The sequence below is a fragment of the Plecotus auritus genome (assembly GCF_963455305.1).
Source record: "Plecotus auritus genome assembly, chromosome: 3".
NCBI classification, from domain to species: domain Eukaryota; kingdom Metazoa; phylum Chordata; class Mammalia; order Chiroptera; family Vespertilionidae; genus Plecotus; species Plecotus auritus.
In genome coordinates this window covers 43,310,527-43,333,932 of record NC_137772.1, presented here as the reverse complement: position 1 = coordinate 43,333,932, position 23,406 = coordinate 43,310,527, and the positions used below count along the sequence as shown (strand labels likewise).

At 43.4% G+C, this 23,406-nt stretch overlaps 1 protein-coding gene across 1 annotated transcript in view; it reads right to left on the bottom strand.

Annotated features, from left to right (window-relative positions):
* The window catches only part of STK24 (serine/threonine kinase 24), a 107,543-nt gene that overhangs the window by 19,932 nt on the left and 64,205 nt on the right, over positions 1-23,406 (bottom strand). Inside the window, exons 3-5 of the mRNA XM_080658856.1 lie at positions 8,053-8,109; positions 2,597-2,705; positions 2,172-2,329 (exon numbers count right to left, since the gene is read on the bottom strand). Coding sequence (XP_080514982.1) covers positions 2,172-2,329; positions 2,597-2,705; positions 8,053-8,109 — 324 coding nt within the window. The remainder of the gene's footprint in view (positions 1-2,171; positions 2,330-2,596; positions 2,706-8,052; positions 8,110-23,406) is intronic.

The following is a 23,406-nucleotide window of genomic DNA, read 5'->3' as shown; positions in this document are numbered from 1 at the left end:
AAGTCTGAGGACTTCTTAAACCAACTAAGCTGCCCTAAATCCCCTTAATAGTAACAATAACAGTTATGATGAAGGTTCTTCAGACATACCAGCTATCATTACTTAGTAACACTGAGCTCAAGTTAAGAACTGAGATCGACAGTAAGATGCCCTGCATGTGCAATCTCAGACAGAACACCTAAGCAGCCCAGACAAATGACAAAGGGTCAAAGACACTGGTGTAAGAACTGGTTGTGTTAAATAAGCTTGTAGATATATACGTAAAACTAAGACTTAGTCCTCTTTTTGTTTGGTGAGATGAAGATGCTAGTGAGGCAGATAAATCCTTTTTCTTCCCAGCCTGACCCTCCTTTGCGAGTCAGTATGTGTGTGTGCCCAAATGGAATGGCCTGCATCTCTTCATGTGTTGCCCGACTTTGTCTAGATCCATCTTATTGGAATTTCAATAGGAGTTCAAGTCAAAAGCTATGGAAGCTAGTGCTTTGCACTGCAGACATTTGTGAACAGTTGTTTTCCTATATGGACGGTTCCAGGTGACACGACCCTAAGTGACAATACAGAATAACTGTTACTGATGACCAAGGACTCCTTCTCAATGGGGGCTGCGGTTGAGTGGTGTGCTCCCATGATGATGTTAACAGAACCCTGCACCTGTTAAGCTCTTTACCTGTAACACAGAGACCAGTAGGAAAAACACCCACAAGGAAGAATGGAAGGGAGAACTGGAAAGAAGCTGAGTTAAATTTGTGCTATCAGGAGACCAGGGTGCCCCTGTAAGAACATAAACTGCCCTCAGGCAAGTCTCGGAGAGGGTGGCAGTCACTGGAAGGATACTTCACAAAGCAACTCGGAAAAGGGCCCTTTGTCAGGCACTGTTCTTAAGAAGAGCTGCTAGCCCAGAGTCACAACTAATGAGGGTGTGTGTGACATCATCCCTAAGGGCCCAGCCTCTGGAACCCCACTTCTGATAAGCCCCAAAAACTCAGGCATAGACATCAGCCTTATCTGCAATTTCCACACCTCCTGGGTCAACAAACCTGGGAAGCAAATTTCACATAAGCATATTTTCACGCATGGTTCCCAGTAAAGAGTCAATAGAAAATTTTTTTAAAATACAAAAATGTTTTAAAAAAAATAGCCATTGGGTATGATCCAAGCAAATGAAAGATTTAGCTTTTAACATAAGCCAGAGAAAAAGGTAACTAAACAGTCAGTGACAGTTTCTTGAGCTACCAAACCAAGTGTGCATTCCCTGTGAGTTTGCACCTTTTAATCTACCCAAAAAGAATGCTGCAACTTCTACTGATCAGATAAGAGCATCTGATCTTGGTAAGTATGCCAGGAACAAAGGTGGCAAAGCTCCACAGTGAAATCTTTTGATGCTCAGAGGCTGCCTTTGGCAAAACCCAGAGACCCTGCACTAGGGAGAAAGACGGGAGGGAGAAGGTCTCCGGCAGCCTCTTTCTTTCTCCCTCTCCCTCTTTCTTTCCCCTTCTCCCTCTCTCTAAAATCAATAAGCATGTCCTCGGGTGAGCATTAAAAAAGAGAGAGGATGGAAAAAGGGAATTATAATTCTGCCACATGTTGGTTAGGAGCCTGTGAGAATAACAATCTAACGGGGTACTAAAAATAATGACAGGAAGGTTCTGTAGCAACCTCAAAAAGCATTATTCCATTTTTGTGGGCTGTTTCTCTTGTGGGATCCTCTTTCTGTCCTTGTCCCTTAAATATATCGTTCAGAGTTCTGTTCACAGCCCTCTTCCTTCACCCCCTCCACTCAGGCCTCGACTATCACCCATACACAAACAGCCCCCGAGCCCTCTCTGTGGACCCACACCCCACATCGCTCTACTGGCTGCCTTTACCTTGGCCACCACCTTGATCATCCGTCCCTCCACACTCACCTTCAAACACCATTTTCTCGGTGCTCCCCAGCACCACCACCAAGCAGACATTACGCTGAAAACCTCACTGACTGTGGACTGGATAAATAAAGGGTACTGCATGATACAGCAGGAGACAGCGAAGAAACCTGTTTTTAACCAAGGTCCAACGACCTTTATGACCTACTTCAAGGTGCCAGTCTTCACTCTCACTGGAAGAGCTATAAGGTAAAAATACAAGAGGGGAGAACTCTCCAGACCCAGCGATGGTGAAGTGTCAGCTGTTACCTTTGAGTCATAGGCTGACTGTTTGATGACTTCAGGTGCCATCCAGAAAGGGGTGCCCACGAAGGTATTTCTTTTTATCTGGGTATCCGTCAGCTGGCCCGCCACTCCAAAATCAGCCAGCTTCACCTCTCCATGTTCAGAGAGCAGAACATTGGCAGCTGCAAAATAAAACCAAGATGCCTCTTGATATTATTTGTACTGTTCCGTCCATTATCATTTTGGGAATGTTTCCGTCCTCTCCTCAGAGAGATCATGTGCTCAACAAGAACAGGCAACAAGGCTATGCTTCTGAGCAGACATCCCTCACACCCACCCCGGCATGCTGCACGGACAGCCCCCCGGAGAAGAAAAGCACAGCTTTACTCTGCAGCACGGTCCTATCTACCTGAGGTTTTCAAAGGAATAAAAACAAGATGCTTTCTTACCTTTAATGTCTCTATGAATTTTCTTCTCCGAATGCAAATAATCAAGTCCTTTCAGTATTTCTCTTAATATAGTAGCAATCTGAGTTTCATCTAAAGGCCCAGGTTCTAACTAACAAAAAAAAAAAGTGTTAAAGTTACTTATATGATTCTAAGACATTTGAAATTATAAAACAGTCAATACCCATGTTAAATGAACAATAATGAAAATCTACTCCAAAACAGGCATTTTGTCTAGGCAATTAAAACCTACTTAAAGGGCCCCAAAACAACAATAAGACAGAGAAAATGACTTTGCTGAGTGAAGCAAAGCTGGCTAAAAATTAAAGTAGGGTAGGGCCAGTGAGAAAGTCCGTGGTCAGCCCCACTGTGGTGGGCCATAAGGGGTTTTAGTCCAGAAAGCAAAAGCCCCGAGACTCCCAGTACCTGCTGGGTAGGGTATGAAGCAGCGTGGCTCTGTCCATGTGTAATGGTCATCAAAACACAGTGGTCCAAAGAGAAGGCCTAGGAGCCCACTGGTTCTGAGGATACCCCTGCACCAGAATTTTTTAAACCTAAAATTTAAAGCTTGGGGGAAGACAGCTAAAAGAACTCAATTTCCAATGACTGGTATTTTTTGTTATATTTTATTTATTTTTATAAATATATATGTTATATAACAAAAATAACTTACTATATTATCCCAAATGAGGTAATAATTACCTCTGAAAAATTTTATTCTGAGAAACTCAAAGAAATTTATAGTGACTCTTTGATGTTGATAAATGTATAAAGTGTAAGGAAGAAATGTCAACTACATATATGCCCTTTTCAAAAGGGGGAAAAAAATGGGTTCTAAAGCTCAGTTCAAATTGGGTAGATCCACCATCACTTGCAGAGTGGGAATTCAACCACAACTAAATAATTACATAAATTAGTTCAGCAAAACAACTGAACACCCTCAAAAGAACTGGTCATGGACCTGTCAGACGGGGGGCAGGGGGGCAGAATTCTAATAGCCTATCAATTTTTCATCTGAACAACAGTCCTCGGAATTACGTCTTCAGACTTGACAGTGAATGCATCATAACCCAAACCCACACATCTTAGCCCATACGATCCTGTGACATCACCAAGCACGCTTTAAAAAGACAGATGCTTTAAAAGCCCAGGGAATAAAAACTAAGACCCGCCTCGTTAGGTCGAGTTCTGCCTGACAGCACACTTTCTCAGACAGGCAGTCCTTGGTGTGTGTCAGGGCCGTGGCTGGGAAGGTGGCGGCGGGCTGGGAAGGTGGCGGCGGGCGGGGAAGCTGAGACCCCTTTCTGCTTCACGACAACTGTACTCGTGCCTGGAACCGCCTTCTGGCTCATCTAGCGAGCTGTGCCGCCTCTGCTCACTGGCCCAACCTGTCTACACAAAAACCCACAAAGTCTGGGTGAAGGAGGGGAGGTTCTCATCCTAATGTTGGCTCCCTAGGATCCTGGCCATCAGGCAGCAGGGCACACCTGTGATGGAGCAGCTCCTCGGTGCCTCACCTCAGCACTCAGGTGTGAGACAACGTGCTGCTCACTGTCGTTTTACTCGGTGTTATGTGCTCAGAGAAAGTCCCACTGCCTGGGCCAACTAGTCTGCAAGGAAGTATCCCAAATGGTAATCAAAATACTATCCAAGTTACCTCCGACTGATGCAACAGGTCACACACTTTGTTCCACAGAACCTAACTGTTCCCAGTTATCGGACCCCAAGAATCTTATTTTCAAGAAACACACATTGAGACTACTGTTCCAAAGACACAATCTGGAAACCCTGCCTGTCTGCCTTCTCCACATCTACTTTTTGAGTGTTCATAGAAAATACAAGTTTTAGCACTCAAAATGAGGAAAAGCCACTTTTCTCATAACCTAGGGCAGTGGTCGGCAAACTGCGGCTCGTGAGCCGCAGTTTGCCAACCACTGACCTAGGGGAAAGAGAAGGGCAGAGATGCTGGCATATATGCTCTTATTCACACCACCAGAACACAGTTGTTCAAAGTTGTATCACAGAATGCAAGTCCACGCCTTCCTCCACTCCACGCAGACCATTAGCAACATGGGGCTAGGCTTGGGCTTAACGTCAACCTCCCTTCTATTATTACCCAGTCTCTGGAAAGAAACAGCAGAGCAGCCTGGTGTCATCAGCTAGGAGAGATAAGAAGAGTTCAGTAAAACTAACAGAAAAATCTCTTCCTGGATCACTGAGAACTGGCCCTTTTAAATCTGGCCTACACACCGACCCCAATGACTTATTCTTTATTTGGGGGGTACAGTGGATGTCCTTGGTGTCAAAACTCACTATAAGCGGTATTCAGTTGCTTTCTACATGACAGAAATCCTCACTAGTGGTAAGACCAGGTTGAGCTAAGTTCTCAGAGTCATATATTAGCATTCTCCACCATTACCATTTCTAGGCATTATAAACATGGCAGTCTCTATTATTAAGAGAACTGTGAAATTTTCAAATAATTGTTATAAAAGAAAGACTACCAGCTGCATCTCACCTCTGGGTGACTCTAATTCCCTCTCCCCAAGTCTGTACTCTCAGCCTTCCTCTGCAGCGGACACCATTAGCCAGGAACGTGGCCACTCAACTAGAGGCCACACCTGCCCACCTCAGCAGCAGCACGTACGGCCATGTGAGTAAGTTCTCCCCAGTGGAACATGAGAAGTGACACATGGCCCTTTCCTGGCCTTGGCCTTGGAACACTGGCAGCCAGAAAGCATGACTGAAGATCAGGGAATGCCATGGGATACAGATGGTAGGACCACCCACTAGTGCAGGACCCCGGTGACCACATGGACTAGAGCCCAATGATCCCATCATGTGGGAGAGAAATAAATTTCTATCTTGTGTGAGACACTGGGGCCCTACAACAGCAGCTCCGTCTAAACCTTAATGAATACGTCGTCTCATTTTTTAAAAACATTTTGTGGATACATGTTCAAGTTTGCCAAACATCTCTACATGGTATCAGATTTTTTTTAAATATATTTTTTATTGATTTTTTACAGAGAGGAAGGGAGAGGGAGAGAGAGTTAGAAACATTGATGAGAGAGAAACATCAGCTGCCTCCTGCACACCCCCTACTGGGGATGTGCCCACAACCAAGGTACATGCCCTAGACCAGAATCGAACCTGGGACCCTTGAGTCTGCAGGCCGACACGCTATCCACTGAGCCAAACCGGTTAGGGCGGTATCAGATTTTTATATGACAATATCTTGGTTGTTTTTTTTTAATATATTTTATTGATTTTTTACAGAGAGGAAGAGAGAGGGATAGAGAGTTAGAAACATCGATGAGAGAGAGACATCGATCAGCTGCCTCCTGCACGCCCCCTACTGGGGATGTGCTCGCAACCCAGGTACATGCCCTTCACCGGAATCAAACCTGGGACCCTTCAGTCCGCAGGCCGATGCTCTATCCACTGAGCCAAACCGGTTAGGGCAATATCTTGGTTTTTAAAATCTGTTATAAACATAAGACCCTCTCAAAATAATACTAATAGTTTTCAATATGTAAAAGATAATTTGTGTAAAGTGTGTCTTCTGCTCAGTGAGTTGGGGGCAGAGAAGTGGAGAAAGATACGACGAGGTCAGAGGGAGGGGAAGGACAGCATGGGATCAGGGAAGGCCACAGACTTTTTGCACCTGGTCACAAGGAGGTCCAAAGTCCAGCTCTGTTTGCGAGCTGGGCCACCTAACCTGAGTGTCCTGTTTCCTCATCAATGAAAACGAGCTGATTAGGGACATCCAAAAAGGATGCCTGGTTCTTGTCACCAGGGCCATTGAGTGCAAAGTAGATGGCAATTTGCTGGGGCTCTCATACTCCACTAGACTTTTTTTCAAATGGTGAGTTCTACATTTCTTCCAACTGTAATATCTAAAATTTCACAGACTTCAAGTCAAAGCTCCAAAGAAAGTTACCACTAAATAAGTAAATAACTGTGGCGTTAATAATGAATAAATTATAGCATTTAGAGACTAGAATTGCTGCCCTGAAAAACTTGAGGTCAGACAAGAGTCCCCACGAACAACTTTATATATGCCACAAATGAAATTCACTTAAGATAATAGGAAATCTAATTAAACAAAATGAGATAATTTTCTACAGTCCTGAAGTATTTCCCAAAAGAGTAAAAAAAATGAAATTCTTTGTGTGTGTATATTTATGGGAAAGCAGTGAAGCAAGTCATAAAATTTATCCAGCTGTTCTGTCACTGTTCCCATTTTAATGTAATGGTTCAATACCGTATTAAATATTTTTCTTGAAATTTCCTTTGAACATCGTTTTGACCAACTGTTTTTATGGTTTATAACATTAGTTTTACCTTCCCCCAAAAAACTAAGAATTGCTACTATTATTGTGAGAAAGCAAGCTCCTTTTAATCGGAGGGCACTTCTTTCCTTAGTGAATAAAACCTATGTAGACTATAACCACTAAAAAACGGCTTCCTTCAGCTCTCATGCTGAGCAGTGAATAATGCAGACCATCACTTGACGACTTTCCATCAGGCAGGACCCACCCTCTAATACCAAAATGATAGGTTAGGCCTGTCCCGGAAATCACCACTCACCCAAAGGCCAGCTTTTGTAGGACAGGTAGGAAAGAGGGCTGATGACATTAATTTCACTGCATAGCCACAGGGGCGGCAAGATGTCAAGTGCTAAACTACTGTGTGCAATCTTTTAAGAAATGATTTTGCATATACTGTGCTTCAAGGAATACTTAAACAATGCCTATGATTCACTGGTTGTTTCGGAGCATCTTGCCAGAGGCCAACATGTAAACCGTGTTTTACCATGAGAAGCAAGTCCCAGACTGTGACTTTAAGGTCATCCTATACCTAGCTCCCTATCTCGTGTGGGAAACAGTGGCGCACACTAATGGCGCAGTAGGTCTAGGCCAGGCAGCAGCCAGGCACGGGTGCCGGCCCGGCTCCTCTGCACCCCGCTGCATACCCTGCCCACTGCTCTGGTATGAACAGCGTGCTGCAGGCCTCACACTCTGCCTGGGTCTTACTTTGAAAACGGTTTAATTTGTTAAAATCCTAATTCTAATTAATTATAAATTAAAATATTGCCCACATATTTTGGAAGCTAAGTTACTACCTGAAATTTAAAACAATGATGGGGTATTAGCTCTACAAAAGTTAAAACCAGTTTTGGAAAACTAGCAAACTGATCTTCAGTAAGATAGTGACAGGCAAAGTCCTTCTTGGCTTTTATGAATGAGTTCATGGGCTTCCCAAGAAACAACAAAACTGGTTTCAAAAGTAGACCTGTAATTGTCAATAATATATCAGAAGCAGAAATACATATTAGAAGAAAGAGTTTGGTCTATTTTTCATAGAACTTAAAGAGAGTAACGGAAATGTATAAACAGAATTACTTTCAAAACCAAGAAGAGCCTTAATGCACAGGCTTCCTACATAATACTTACTAGATCTAGTGCGGAGCCTCCACCAAGATATTCCATTATTATCCACAACTTAGTATCCTATAAAAACAAAAAGGGAATTACTTTTAAAATGAGCAAAACCAGAAAAAAAATAATCTACAGGTATTTTTTGTTATTTTGAAACCATAAAATTTTATAAATACACTAGAGGTCCAGTGCACGGATTTGTGCACCAGTGGGGTCCCTCAGCCTGGCCTGTGGGGATCAGTGGACCTCCGCACTGCTGCAGCCTGGCCTTACCCGCCAGCTTATCAGGCCCACTGTCCACGTTGATCCCACACAGCATGAAGTAGTGCATGAAGCAGCCGGCGGCCAGGGAGGAGCCTGAGGCTGGGCTGAGCACAGCACCACTCCCACTCATCCCAGCCCCGCTGCACCGGCCACCGCCGCTGCTTGGGCGTGCAGGGGGATTGTCCACGGGAGAGGCTCGTACTGTCTCAGCTGCACTTGCCAGCTGTCAGCCTGGCATCTGGCACCCATCTGTCAGCTCAGCAATGCTCCCACTGTGGGAGCGCACTGACCATCAGGGGGAAGCTCCTGCGTTGAGTGTCTGCCCCCTGGTGGTCAGTGGATGTCATAGCGACCCGCCAATTGTCTGGTTGTCTGGTCATTTAGGCTTTTATATATAAAGATATATGCCATCAAGGAAAATGTGCCCAGCAAGCCGTGGGCAAGAGGCCTCCTGTGTCAGAGGGGCTGCCATGTCTGGCCAGGCCCTGTGCCAGACTCTTCCAGACAGGTGACCAGACCTTCTGGACCAGCCAATTCTGAAGATGGGACAAGATGGGACCACAGGGGGCTCCGCTCGTAAACAACCTCAGGCCATGACCCACAAGCACAGTAGGGTTTGAGATCCAGTCCCCAAAGCCAGTTCAGTCCAGCAGCAGCCACACAGTCTCCGCCCAGGTGTCAACCAGGTGCCTGGAGCACACAATCCTGGGAGCAGGTCACTTCCTTTTCTGTGGCCTGCAGCTGTGATGCAGGGACTGACCCTCATCCCTATGAGTAAAGGGAAAGGCAATGCTCCAGAGGTGGGGTGGTGGGCTGGCCAGCTAGCCTGAGCTTCGCAGAGGGCAGCCCATTTCAGACCTCCAGAGGCCACCGTGCTCTCTCAGGGAGCTCCAGGAGAGGAGGCCCATGCTGAACTAAGTCTGAGTGTGTCTACCTAGCTCCCCGCACCAGCGGGGTGAGGTGCCATTTGTGACTCTGTCTTTTCCTTTTCTCTCTCATGCAGCTCCCGTGACTTCCAGCGTTCTCTTTTGAAACATAAATCCCAAACTGCTTCTCCCTTGAAAGAAGCAAGCAAATATCTGCACTGTTCTTCCCGTGCGGTGGTCAGGAAGACTCAGGCTTGGGAATGAGCCAGACCAGGATTGGGATTCTGACCCCTCCTTACAAGCTGAGGGGCCTGGGAAGGTATTTCCTCTCTAAGCTTCTGACCCATGCTCAGCTAAGTGCCAGAACAGAACAACAGCTGGTGATATGAATAACCCATAACAGCACCGATGGCAGGTAACCCTTCAGTGATACTGTGGTGGCTGACCCATCGCAGCGCTAGAGGTGTTCTGGCCCACTGCCTGGGAGCCATGTCCATGGGTATGCTTTATCAGCAAGATTCATTGCTAACTCAGTGTTTTATGGTAGCTTTCGTGTGCATCAAAACAGGATAGAAAAACAAAACCTCTTCCAAGGCTCTTGTACCTTCAGGACAGAACTGTGCCGTTGCCCTTCAGATCATCCCCAAGAAGGCCCCTCTGTCGGGTGGCATGGACTCCTAGTTCTAGTGACAGGACTCTGGCTTCTCGGCCATTTCACCTCAGCAGTTCCCTGTCAGGAAAACCCTCACTGGCCCCATACGCTGAACAGACTTTTGCTTTAGACCTACTGGTCTGATTTCCATTTTAGATTTACTTGTCTAAGCGCCAGGGGACAGTGCCTGGCACACTCGAGCTCAGGAAGGCTACCTGTGGTGCTCTGCAGCCAAGGAAGGGTCGATCACACCGACTGCACTCACTCAGGGAGGCACTGATGCCTGCTCTGCACTTGCAAAAAAAAAAAAAAATCCCTTCTAAAATTTAAAACAAACCCTGACATCTGAAGTCAATTCTATAATATCCTAAATAGACAGTCCACGTTTGACTATATATAGAACACTTACAAGCTTTTATTTTTTTTAATTTTTTTTATTGTTTGAAGTATTACAAATAGTAGTACATATGTCTCTCTTTTTTTTTTTTTTTCACTTACAAGCTTTTAAAAGGCCTTGACTATTAATATGATGAAGATCATTTAAGTCTAGATTGGAAAAGGCACAGAAAGAAGCCTTAAATGATGTGTTTGGAATCCACCTTATACATACAAAGATCTCCTCACTTAACAACCACTCATCCAGTCAAGGGCACCTGCCTTGAACAGGCTCAATCACCTCCTGGTTCTAACTTAAAGAGAACTTCCTATCAGAAAGAGTGATCTCCAACCTTCCTCTCTTCTCTGTTCACAAATATGCCCAATGGCAGATCTAACACTTGCTACTAGAGAATGTTGTGTTGCTCCTTCCAAGCATTCCAAAAGCATCCTGTCTGGTAGCTAGAAATAAATTATTCCAGGGAATGCCCAATACCATTTTTGATGACATGGGAAATTTAAATTGTTTTCCTCTCTAAGGGAACTTGGATTTCTACTCTCATTCCCTTTTTTTTTATGGGGCTGTTTGACCCAGCTCCCATCTCTTTTATTATTTTATGGGCATTAAGGGCAAGTTTACAAGAGCAAGATAAACTCTCAGCAGGTCTGTAATCTCTCCTCACCTCACTCCCCACTGCAGGGAGCTGTGCAATAGGACACCCTGGGAACAGCCTTTGCTGACTCTGGAGATTCCAGTGTCACCACACTGCTTCTTGGAACTAGACACAAGTGACCACACCTTGTCTGCCATTCCAAAGCTCCATCCTGGGTTAGCCTAGCAAGTAACTACCTACCCAAGGAAACAAAACAACACTTTAAAGTATTAGTTCTTCCTTTCAGAGATAAGTGACCCATTTCCAGTGGACAACTGGCAAACCAGCTGCTCTCCAGCTAAAAGGCTAAAGCCCCACCCTTTCATAGTAGAGACCCCGCCTTTCTGGAGAGGAAGATGCAGTAAAAAGACCAGCCGGTTTCTATTTTCATCCAGCTGCTTCCTGGTACCACACCTGCTGGGGTATGAATGCTATTATGTAAACATGAAGTCCACCAGATTCAAGGGCACTTAGGAAAACAGCAGTAGGTTCTTTTTTCAGGCCACTGCATTTTAAGTACCTTAGCTAGGTCCTATGACTAATGTGTTTTTGTCCCCAATTCCATCAGCACCACTAATCCACTAATTGGGGAATAAAATGGGAATTGCATCGCGAAAGGCTCCACTGGCCACCGCCTCTTGCCTATACTTGCTTTCTGACCTTACTGGGCGTGTCACTCATCTTGCCACGGAGAGTCGGCCAGTCCCCACTCACTCCTGGCTGAGATGCCACTGGGCAGCTTTTCCCAGGGGCGAGCACCGGGAGGCAGCAATAAGCAGGGTGAGCACCTCCCTTCCACACAGGGAGCTTGCCTTTTAGAGCTGAAGACAAGCTTCAACGATGCTTGACTAACTGTAACTCACAAGTGGGTGCCATGAGAGGGTATAGCAGGGACCTGGCAGCTCACATCAGAACCTGAATGATGAGTTGGCACTGGGGTCAGGGGAGAAGTGGAGGGAGGGGACCAGAGGGAGAAATGCAGGTCAGCATCCAGATGGCAGGAGTGAAGCTGCAAGGCAGGGAAGAGGCAGCATCAAAGACCTAATGGAAAGAGGGCACAGGGAGGGGCGGGTGGGGAGTGACAGAGAAAGGCCAATCTTGTAATAGCTGGGGGTAAACATGTCAGACTTTCTCCTAAGGCGCTGAAGGGTACCAAAGCAATGCTCGTTTGGCAAGCACTCAATGTGTGTGGAGAAGTGGCTGGAAATAGTTAAAGGCTCATGTACAGTCTGGGGAAAGGTGAAGGCGAAGGTGAGTGTGACATCATCTGGAGAGGCTTGGGAAGCAGAAATGACAGGACTGGGTGGTGCGCAAGGAGGTCAAAGCGACTTTGGCTTTGGCCTCACTTGAAGGAACACCTGGCAGTGCCATCTACTGACAGAAAGCCCAGGGGAAGGAGGTACGGGGTACAATTTGAGCGGTTTGACATAAAGGTGTCCACCCAACATTATAGAGAGTGAGTCAATCTCTTATCTTAAGAAACAACAACAAACTTCTGATTTTAAAATATCTGAGAGCTTCTACTAAATTCTGTCATGACTTTCGAACTCTGGCTTGGTGAACTAGTGCCCTTCACAAAGCATGTACTCTCTGTCTCCCCACCTCATTTCCACATGCTCTGCTCCACGGCCCCAGAATGCACCCCAGTCCAATACCTGCAGGTTTCTGCACAGGGGATCTCTCTGCTAGACTCCCTGCAAGTCCAGCTCACAGGGCAGTTCTCTGAGGATACTGATTCAGGGTACCCATCACCCTCCTTCATTCTCCACCTCCAAGCACTGTCCTCACCTTCCTCTCGCCTCAGAGAGAGGGCCATCTCATCCTCCACCCAGGAATGGCGAGCAGCTACACCAGGGTTTCTCATCCTTGACACTGACATGTGGGGAACAATCCTCTCTGTGGGCACTGTCTGGTGCCTATAGAGTCTCTAGCAGCATCCCTGGCTCTCTACCCACTAGGTGCCAGTACCACGTCTCCAGTTCTGATGACCAAAAGGTTCTCAGACATTTCTGATGGCCTCAAAAAGCCAAAATCACCCTCAGTGAAAGCCACTTCACTGTATGATCAAGTGCTACTAGACCAGAAGCACTGACAAATAATTCCCTCCTCATTCCAGCCGAGTCAGTTTTGCAGATAGGAACCCTGAAACCTCCAGCTAGAAGACTATCACTTACTTACCATGAGACACCCAAGCTTTGGATTCCTCAGCCCTAAAAAAACGATAATAATCTCCATGTTTCTAAACCTCCCAGTTCAATTGACAATAAAATGAGATAATGAATGTGAAATCACTCTGCAAAGTTCGAAGTACTAAACATATGCAAAGTGGTATTAGCTTATCAACATCATCACCCATAAATGCCTTAAAATAACCTGCAGAAACCAAAACAGCCCAATTGACAACACCAAATAGTATTTCTATGCGTGGGAGTGTATAAGGAAAATAAAATCTGGAACAATGATTCATACACATTCTATACTAGAATTAAAAAATAATTACTGCCCTCCCAGCCTTGAGGCAAAAGTGTCGAAAAGAATGGTCTGGTCAAAGACACACTTGGCCTGTTCTCAGTGACCAGAGGACCACGCTGTCCCTGCCCTGATGTGCAAGCACTGCCCCCATAAACCTCACAAACGGCGACCTGTGAGGCACTTTAAGAGAAATAAATGAGAAGAGTTCTTAAAACAAGAATAATTTTAATCAGAATAATTTCATTTTTTAAAAATTACCTCAAACAACATAAATCATGAATGTTCCTATAATTTTCCCATATGAGGAAAGAAAATGGCTTACTTAATTAATTCAGGATTCAAAATGTAAAAGGTACCCACAGAGGGAAGACCAGTGAAGACACTGAGAGAAGACATCCACCTGTAAGCCAGGCCCGAGAGGAAACCAACCGGGACTTATCTCAGACTTCCAACCTCCAGGTTTGTGGGGAAATGAATTTCTGTTGTTTCAAGCCATGCCATCTGTGGTACTTCATTAGGGCAGAAAATGAGGACAGTCATCAATCCATAAGTGGAAAATAATGGTATCTAAAGGAGTTCATCTCTCTCTTATTGTAAAGTTGAACACTTTTATGTATTGGAGGGTCGTGTTTATTTTCTATGAACCCTTAATTCATTTCCTTTGTCCATTTCTTTTACTGGGTTACAGACCTTTGTTAAAAATGGGAGCTTCTAACATTAAGAAAATTAGCTTTCTGCAACATGATCTGCAAACGCAGCATTTTCCTCATTTGTCTTTGGGTTTTGCTTTTGGTAGTTTTTGCTTGCAGAAATTAATTTAATGGCGACACAACATCAATAATGATGCCACTTACAGGCAACCTGAATTGTTGGCAACTGCTTTCTAAGAACCTGTGCTGGTGACTGAAAATGGGGGCTCCCTTTTCAGGGGAAAGGGGGCTTGGCAGACAACAGATGACAGGAAGGTTAAAACAAGGTAAACAAGACAGGGTAAGATTCCACACAGTTAACAAGATATATTACACAGAAATTCTAAAATGAAGTTAAGTCCACTTTGCATCTACACTGCATCCAAATTCATTAGCCGTAACAAAAGGCTGAGCCCAAGAATCATCTAAAGTACAGCAGGTTTTATTAAAATACGAGTGGCCCAGTGCATGGATTTGTGCACATTGAAAGGACATTAATTAGAATGCCTGGAGTGGAGCCACAGCTTGAAGGGAGTCTGCACAGTGAGCGGGGTCCCTCTGGCAGGTGGGGTCCCTCAGCCTGGCCTGTGGGGATCGGGCCAAAACCAGCTCTCAGACATCCCCCGACGGGTCCCAGAGTGCGAGAGAGCACTCCACAAAGTTGCTGTCGTATAGGGTGTGGAACGCAAATGCAAGTGTGCAGTAAACCAGATTCAGGAATCACGAGGCGCAGCGAGGAACCAGGCTCCCTCCTCTCTGGTTCTGGGATGCATCACCTGAGAACCATGTGTCACCCGAGAACCGCCACTGCCAAGTCACTGCAGCTCGGCAGCTCCTGCGTTGAGCGTCTGCCCCCTGGTGGTCAGTGCACGTCATAGGTACCGGCTGGTCGGCCGGTCACTTAAGCCTTTTAGATAGATAGATAGATAGATAGATAGATAGATAGATAGGTAGATAGATGGGGTAAGACTTCCTTAACAATATGGTTTTTAAAGCAAAGATGCTTTTTTGTTAAGATGTGGGCATGAACACAGAATGTTGAGATAGGATTTAAATCCTGCCTCTGACCCTTACCAGCTCTCTGACCCTGAGACCAGTCCCTCAGAGACTCCCTGACATCACAGCCTTCCAATTGTATTCAAGGTACAGAATATGGTTCCTGACCTCAAAAAACTTGTTTCCTGTTCACTGATGCTACCATTTCTTAAATAATTTAGACAGCTACTATGAACACGATATATATCTAGACTCTGACTTTAAGAAACTTTTCATAATAGAAAAAGTGGACAAATAACTACAATCAGACAGCCTGCACTGGGCGCCACAAAAGAGATACAAAATGCCATGGGTGTTCAGAGAGGTCCATCTGAACTGAATGAGGAGAAGGCTTAGATGAGACTCCAAGAGAGAAGTGGTATTTGAGCTGCAACTTGAAGAACTAAGTTCTTCAACATCATTAAATCAACATCATTAAAATGTCCATACTACCCAAAGCAATCTACAGATTCAATGCAATCCCCATTAATATACCAACAGTATATTTCAAAGATCTAGAACAAACTCTCCAAAAATTCATCTGGAATAAAAAAAGACCCCGAATAGGCACAGCAATCCTGAGAAAGAAGAATAAAGTTGGAGGGATCACATTACCAGATATCAAGCTATATTACCAAGCCACAGTTCTCAAAACTGCCTGGTACTGGCACAAGAACAGACATATAGACCAATGGAACAGAATAGAGAACCCAGAAATTGACCCAAGCCATTATGCTCAATTAATATTTAACAAAGGAGGCAAGAGCATACAATGGAGTAAAAACAGTCTCTTTAATAAGTGGTGCTGGGAAATTTGGACAGATACATGCAAAAAAATGAAACTAGACCACCAACTTACACCATACACAAAAACAAACTCAAAATGGCTAAAGGACTTGAATGTAAGACGGGAAACCATAAAAATCCTACAAGATTCCATAGGTGGCAAAATAGCAGACATATGTCATAGCAATATCTTTACAGACACAGCCCCTAGGGCAATGAAGACTAAGGAGAAAATAAACAAATGGGATTACATCAAAATAAAAAGTTTCTGCACAGAAAAAGAAACCATCAACAAAACAACAAGAAAGCCCACTGCATGGGAGAACATATTTGCCAATGATATTTCCGATAAGGGTTTAATCTCCAAAATTTACAGCAAACTCATACAACTTAACAAAAGGAAGATAAACGATCCAATCAAAAAATGGTCAAAGGAACTAAATAGACACTTTTCGAAAGAGGACATACAGAAGGCCCAGAGACATATGAAAACATGCTCAAAGTCACTAATCATCTGAGAGATGCAAATCAAAACAACAATGAGATACCATCTCACACCTGTCAGAATGGCTATCATCAACAAATCAACAAACGACAAGTGCTGGCGAGGATGTGGAGAAAAAGGAACCTTCATGCACTGCTGGTAAGAATGCAGACTGGTGCAGTAACTGTGGAGAACAGTATGGAGTTTTCTCAAAAAGTTAAAAATGGAACTCCCATTTGACCCAGTAATCCCACTCCTAGGACTATATCCCAAGAAAACAGAAACACCAATCAGAAAAGATATATATTCACCCCTATGTTCATAGCAGCACAATTTATAATAGCTAAGATTTGGAAACAGCCTACGTGCCCATCAGCAGATGAGTGGATTAAAAAACTGTGGTACATCTATACAATGGAATACTATGCTGCCATAAAAAAGAAGGAATTCTTACCATTTGTAGCAACCTGGATGGAATTGGAGAACATTATGCTAAAGTGAAATAAGCCAGTCAATGAAAGAAAAATACCACATGATCTCACTCATTTGTGGATAATAAAAAACATTATAAACTGATGAACAAAAAGATAGATACAGAGGCAGTAAAGCATCAAACAGACTGTCAAATTACAGCGGGAAGGTTAGGGAGAGGTAGGGGAAATAAGAGATCAACAGAAGGACTTATATGCATGCATATAAGAATAACCAATGGATGCAAAACATTGGAGGGTGAGGGCATGTATGGGAGTGGGGTGTGGGGGGGAGCAATGGTAAGATATGTACACATATAATACCTTAATAAAAAAAATAAATAAAATTAAAAAAAAATAAAAAAGGAACTTTTACCATTTGCAACAGCATGGCTGGAGAGCATTATGCTAAGCAAAATAAGCCAGTCGGAGAAAGATAAATATCACATGATCTCATTCATATGTGGGATATAATGATCAACATAATTTGATGAACAAGAACAGATCTATCTAGAGACAAATGGTAGGGGAGGAGGGGATAGAGAGCAACCAAAGGACTTATATGTATGCATATTAGTATAACTAATGGACACAGACACTGGGGCGGTGGGGGCTTACCCGGGGTGGGAAGTGATGAGGGAGGGGGTCAATTGGGGAAAAAGAAGACATATGTAAAACTTTAGACAATAAAATAATAATAATAATAATAAAATAAAAAATAAGAAAAAGTACTAAGGCTGACTGGGGCAGGGTGACAGGAGTGTTTCTGGCAGATACCTGGGATTGTTAAGGAATAAACAAGTGATCCTGTTCAGCTAAGCAGATGAGAATAATGCCAGTTGGTGGAGTTTCAGCTTAACTTAATAAGCAATGGGAAATCAAAACTTTCAGACAGGAGGAGAAGTAACCAGCAACTACCTACATGATAGAATGAATGAGCAGGTCAGGGCGAGACCTGGAGACATTCTAGAAGTGGCACTGATGAGTGTTTCCGCTAGTTTGAGCCGCAGTAAGTGAGGACTCCAGGAATACAGATAGGAAGGTCAGAAAGAGGACAACTAGGTGGACAGGAGAGGGAAGCCGAGATGGCTCTTTGTACTTCTGCAATATTGATGGGACAGTCTGGTAGATACACCAGAGCAACAGTTGAAAAATATGGTTTTGGAGTTTGGGAGAGAGGTTGGAACCAGCACAGAGATGGTAACTGATACAGTGAAATTTAGTGTGTGGGGACCCACTGGGAGCCCTTTGGGTTAGTATGAAGATTATTTTAAGCTGAAAACATCTTCTATTTAATAGATGCAGAAAGAAGACTGCTAGGAGCTTCCCTTATCTGACTAAAGCAGCAATTTCTGGGAGGCGAGGCTGCATAAATCCCCTCTTTGGGGTGGGCCTGCTCTCAGGAGGAAGAACAGAATAAACCTACCATAAATCCCCCTGGCCTGAAGGAGGAAGCAGGACCTCTCCCATCTGTAGGGAGAGCAGCACATATTTTCTTATCTGCTGTAAAATCCCATTTGTCTTTCCTAAAGAAACACATTTGTTCTTCCCCTCTCTTTTCCTTAATTAGGATATAAGCCTCTATCTTTATCATTTAATGAGTATGCACACTTATAAACTTTTCTCCTTTTAATCTGTCTTTTGTCATTTTAATTTGCAGACCTCCTAGTCAAAAAGAGGGTAGAGGAAAAGTTGTTTTCCTTTCTAACAAGTGATATATAGCAATATTTTTAAGTGAAGGGGTGCTCAGAATATACAAGTATGGGCAAAAGTAGGTTTACAGTTGTATGTGTAACAGTTTATTCTTGTATTATTATTTATTCTTATATTATGTATTTTTTTCCTATTAAAAGTAACTGTAAGCCTACTTTTGCCCACCCCTGGATGCGAGTCATCCCAAGTAAATCAAGGTCAGTCCCTATCATTTTACTAATCCTTACATAATAAGATGATCCCACAAGCACAGAACATTAAATCCCTTTGAGTCACTTTCCCCATTGGCTACCCTACTTCTCAAGTGCATTTTGAACTTGCGTCTTATCTCAGCAACACAACTGAAGGCAGAGGCGGAATGACACAGCAGCTGTGGGTCTGTAACAGGCTCCAATAGGGAAGAAGGCCTTACATTTAAAAAACAGAAAAACGGAATTTCTGTGGAAAAATGATCTGTCAATACTGTCTGAAGAGGCTGCTGGAGTGAAGGAGAGAGGTGGGGACCCAGCACCAGCCTGATGCACAGGGCATGGACTGCAGCATGGAAAGCCTGCGACTCGCCTGGTGGAGCAGGAGAGGAGGAACACGCTGTGGTGTACCTTTTGTGTGTGAGGCACAGTGCTAGGTGCCCACGTACACACATTATTTCCACCAGTGCTCAGCACATCCTATGAGGCAGCTGTAGTAGGCCCAGGCCCTAGAAAAAGAGCCAGAAGAGTAAAGGAACTTGCAGATCCAAGAACGCAGCAGGTCCTGAAGCCTTCACCTGGCCTCACCACCTCTCATCCCATTGGCACACCCCTTCTCTGCTCATCCCAAAGCAATCCTGAGGCACCCAGGTGGAAGGGGAATAGTTCCGCACACCAAGGATAAGCGCACTGATGAGAAAAGGGGTGGGGACAGGAGAAAGGGGGTGGGCCCAGGCTTCCCTCTCTCTTCCCAGGCCCTGAGAGGAGGACAAAGGCAAGGAAAGTCTTCTAGTGTTGGAAACAACTGTGAAATGGGAGAAAGGCCACAATACGCAATTAAAAATAAGGTTATACAATAAGACCTGAAACAGCACAAAGGGAAACAAAGCAACTGTAAATTACTGGATCAAATCCTTAGCTCAAACAAAAAAAATCAAAACATGATGTTGGAAACAATACATACCAGAAACTACAGAAAAGAGCCAAAGGAAAACTTACAGCACTATGTATTCCTATTACCAAGCCGAAAAAGAAAAAAATTAAATGTTCAACCCAAAAGTTAGGAAGGAAGACAGAAGCCTAAGGAAAGGAACCAACCTAAGGAAAGTAAAGAATTAATAAAGATAAAGATACATATATAATTAACAGAAAATATTAGAATAAGACTATACATTAATCTTAAAAAATAACCTCCAGTGTCTGTAATCAAGAACAAAATACCAAACACACTAATTTGCAAGTATAGCAAAAAAAAAAAAAAAAAAAATTACAGAGGAAAAAAATTTTAAATGCAAACAGACTGCAATATTTTATGATAGTAAATTTGAAAATCCAGAATCAAACAGATCATTTCTTTGTAATTTATAAATTAAAATTTACTCAGAAAGAACAAGAACTATGGATAAGAAAAGTGATCAATAAACCGCTTCTGTATAAAGATAGACAAACGAACAGACAGCTAGAAGTTCAAATGATTTTGTCCTTGAATAAAACAGAATATTCTAGCAACTATCCTGACCCACAGGACTTTTCATGACATCACAACATAATACTTACACCTGGGAAAGGGCCTGAAGGAGGTGGAGGAGGTTCCTGCTAAGGAATGGACAAAACTCCCGGGAAGAGGGAGGGTACTATGGCAACCAGTGCTTTTCTATGTGCAGGGACGCAGTGCTGCCTGGGCACCAAGAGGCTTATTTCTAGAGAAGAAAAAGGTGCTTTTGGAAATGAACTTTATGTGTGAGAGTCTCTGCACAGGTAACATTTTTTCATCTGACTTTCTAATACCACTTGCCCCCACCTCCCACCCCCCAACTCTCAGGATTTGCTCAGCACAGCACAGCTTGGTCTGCAGTGTTTTCAGGCCTGAACTTGCCTTGGTATCTGTACTTAACAACCAGTCAGCCTTGGTTTGACAGAAACCTGAAAGGACAGGAAGAGAGGTCAACTCTCACTTTCTTGCAGGAGAACTGCTGTCCTCCCAGGCCATCTTCCATCCCCTCTGACCACCAGGGGCCACTCAGCTGTGACCCAGTGTTGGGTGGCGACATTCACTGAAGGAGGGGAGGGCCGAGTCCTCCACGGGATTAGGGACGGCCACATTCTTCTTCACAATGGGTGGCCCCAGAATTTCTAGTGTCTTTCTGCTGGTCAAGTAGGTGGGGTCCCCACCACCATTTTGCATTCATGCAATGCAGTGGCACCTCACAAGTTATTAAATACCTTCATAGAGAGCATTTCATTTGATGCAATCATACTGTCTTCTAGTGTTGGAAACAACTGTGAAATGGGAGATCTCATATATATATATATATATATATATATATATATATATATATATATGCATGTATCTAACTGTTCACTGTAAATACACCGGTGCAGAAAATAAAACATTAGGAAGTGGCCACAGCGTTGGAAGAGAAGCAGAGGGTAATCATATATATATATATATATACACACACACACATACATACACATACACACACACACATACATACATATATATATATAAAATCTACATATACATACATATTTATACATACATATACTTTTTTTTCAGAGAGAAAGTGAGAGGGAAAGATAGAAACATCAATGATGAGAGAGAATCACTGATCAGCTGCTTCCTGCACACCCCCTACTGGGGATGGCGCCCACAACCCAGGCATGTGCCCTGACCAGGAATTGAACCGTGACCTTCTGGTTCAGGGGTCAAAACTTAACCACTGAGCTACACCCAGCTGGACTGTCTTAACATTTTACAAATTAAGATACCTAGTCAATGGGAAGAAAGGAGAGCAACTGGGACTCAAATTCAGATACTCTGACACTGAGTCAGAAACCTAAGCCAGAATCACAATAAAATAATCATGACTTCTAAGCAATTTCTAAAGAATTCCAGTGAGGAAAATACATTCTAATGTAACTATTCTTAACATTTAACTGTTTCAGAAATCAAGGAACTCTAATCTGACTGCTGAAAGTGCATCAATTTACAAAATGTATGCGTATACTTTGAGGGATTCACACACAGCCCTCCATCATGCCCCGTTTAAGGATTATTGTCCTAATGCCCTTTAATAAATTGGAAAGAACACTGGGCATTCCCTATAAAGCTCTTCTTGGGGCATACGTCACAGGATTGTCTCTTCTGGTAGAGACGACCTTGAACTGTGTGCTTCCGTGTTCACGGATTTTAGTAATTAACTCTCCCCAAAGGGTACAGATGTTCCTCGCTTCCATCAGCATAGATTTGACACAACACAGCAATAAATCTATTAAGGGGAGTTTCTGTGCTGAATGCTGGTAGACATTAAGATGAATAAAATCACTGCTTAAACTTAAGGACGCTTACAAGAAATACACTCACATATCATCTAAATCTGAGGGTACAGAAGTAACAAAGAGAAGCATGAAAAAAGTGCCCTGGGAGGTAAAATAAGGCTTTTTCTTTCCTTCCTTGTATCAATCCTCAATAAAGAGCAAACATCAGTAAATGATTACAAATCACCAAATTGAGCAAGTTCTATGCCATAAATCTTGCTATAAGTTAACAATATGCTCTTTCTGCAAAAGTGAAACGTTTCAGTTAATTACAACCTTACCCTCTGATAGGTGATCTCAATGGTCCTTATGCAACATGTCAGAAATATCTACCACAAAAACAATAAAACCAAAAGTGATTATTGAGGATTTAGCATTAATTCTTTGATAAAGACACAGCCCAAAGAGATCAGATAAGTCCAAGTCAGAGGGTGAGTGTGGTGAGAAAGAATAAAGACTTCATTGTGTTTTACAGATTTTTAATGAGGTGTCTTTAATATTAACAATTTATGGAATTGGTAGATTCACCAAAAATATATGATGTGTTTCAAATGCACAGGTGGCAAATTCATATTTACACTATGACTGCCTTGTGTAGCATTTGGTCTAAAGGCAAACAGCTTCCAAAGGGAGTTTTCAATATGCGTGTCTGCTCAATGCTGGACTGGACTGAGGAAATGTTTCTGCTACTTGAACCCTCTGCTTCTCTTCCAACGCTGTGGCCATTTCCTAATGTTTTATTTTCTGCACAGGTGTATTTACAGTGAACAGTTAGATACATGCACATGTTCTCAATTTATAATCAGACATGCAAACCCCAGGTGCCCAGGGTCCAGCACCTGGCAAACCATGGTCAGTCAGCAGTGGTCATGACGACGTGTTACTGGCAGGCACGATTCAATAAAGGGCTTGGCTCTGCAGTCCATTGTTCTTATTTTGAAGCAAATGTCATTATTTACCCAAATACCTAAATGTCATGCTTGCTGCATAAACTACCAGACAGGAGAAAGTTCACTTACCTCACTAGGAATCAGTCTTCTCTTTAATTACATACTACGCAGCCCCTCATTACATAACCTAGGTAAGATTTGTGACGTCATATACCATACCATTTTTTAAAAATTTACTCAGAAATACAGAAGTTTTACGGGGGGGGGGGGGGGGGGACCTTGGCATAATTAGCTATCAGCTGTGTTTAGCTACTCCAAACAGAGGTTTAAATGTGCAAAACATGTATGATGAGACAAAGAGAACTAGAAATATAGTAAATGCTTCTTTTAAACTACAGGTAACAGCCAGAAATAGAGCTGGGTTCCTTTTTGATGAAGTAAAATATTTAGCCTATTGAAATTTTAATTCATTCAACTTTTGGGGTAGAAAAACATACACTGGAGCTGCCAA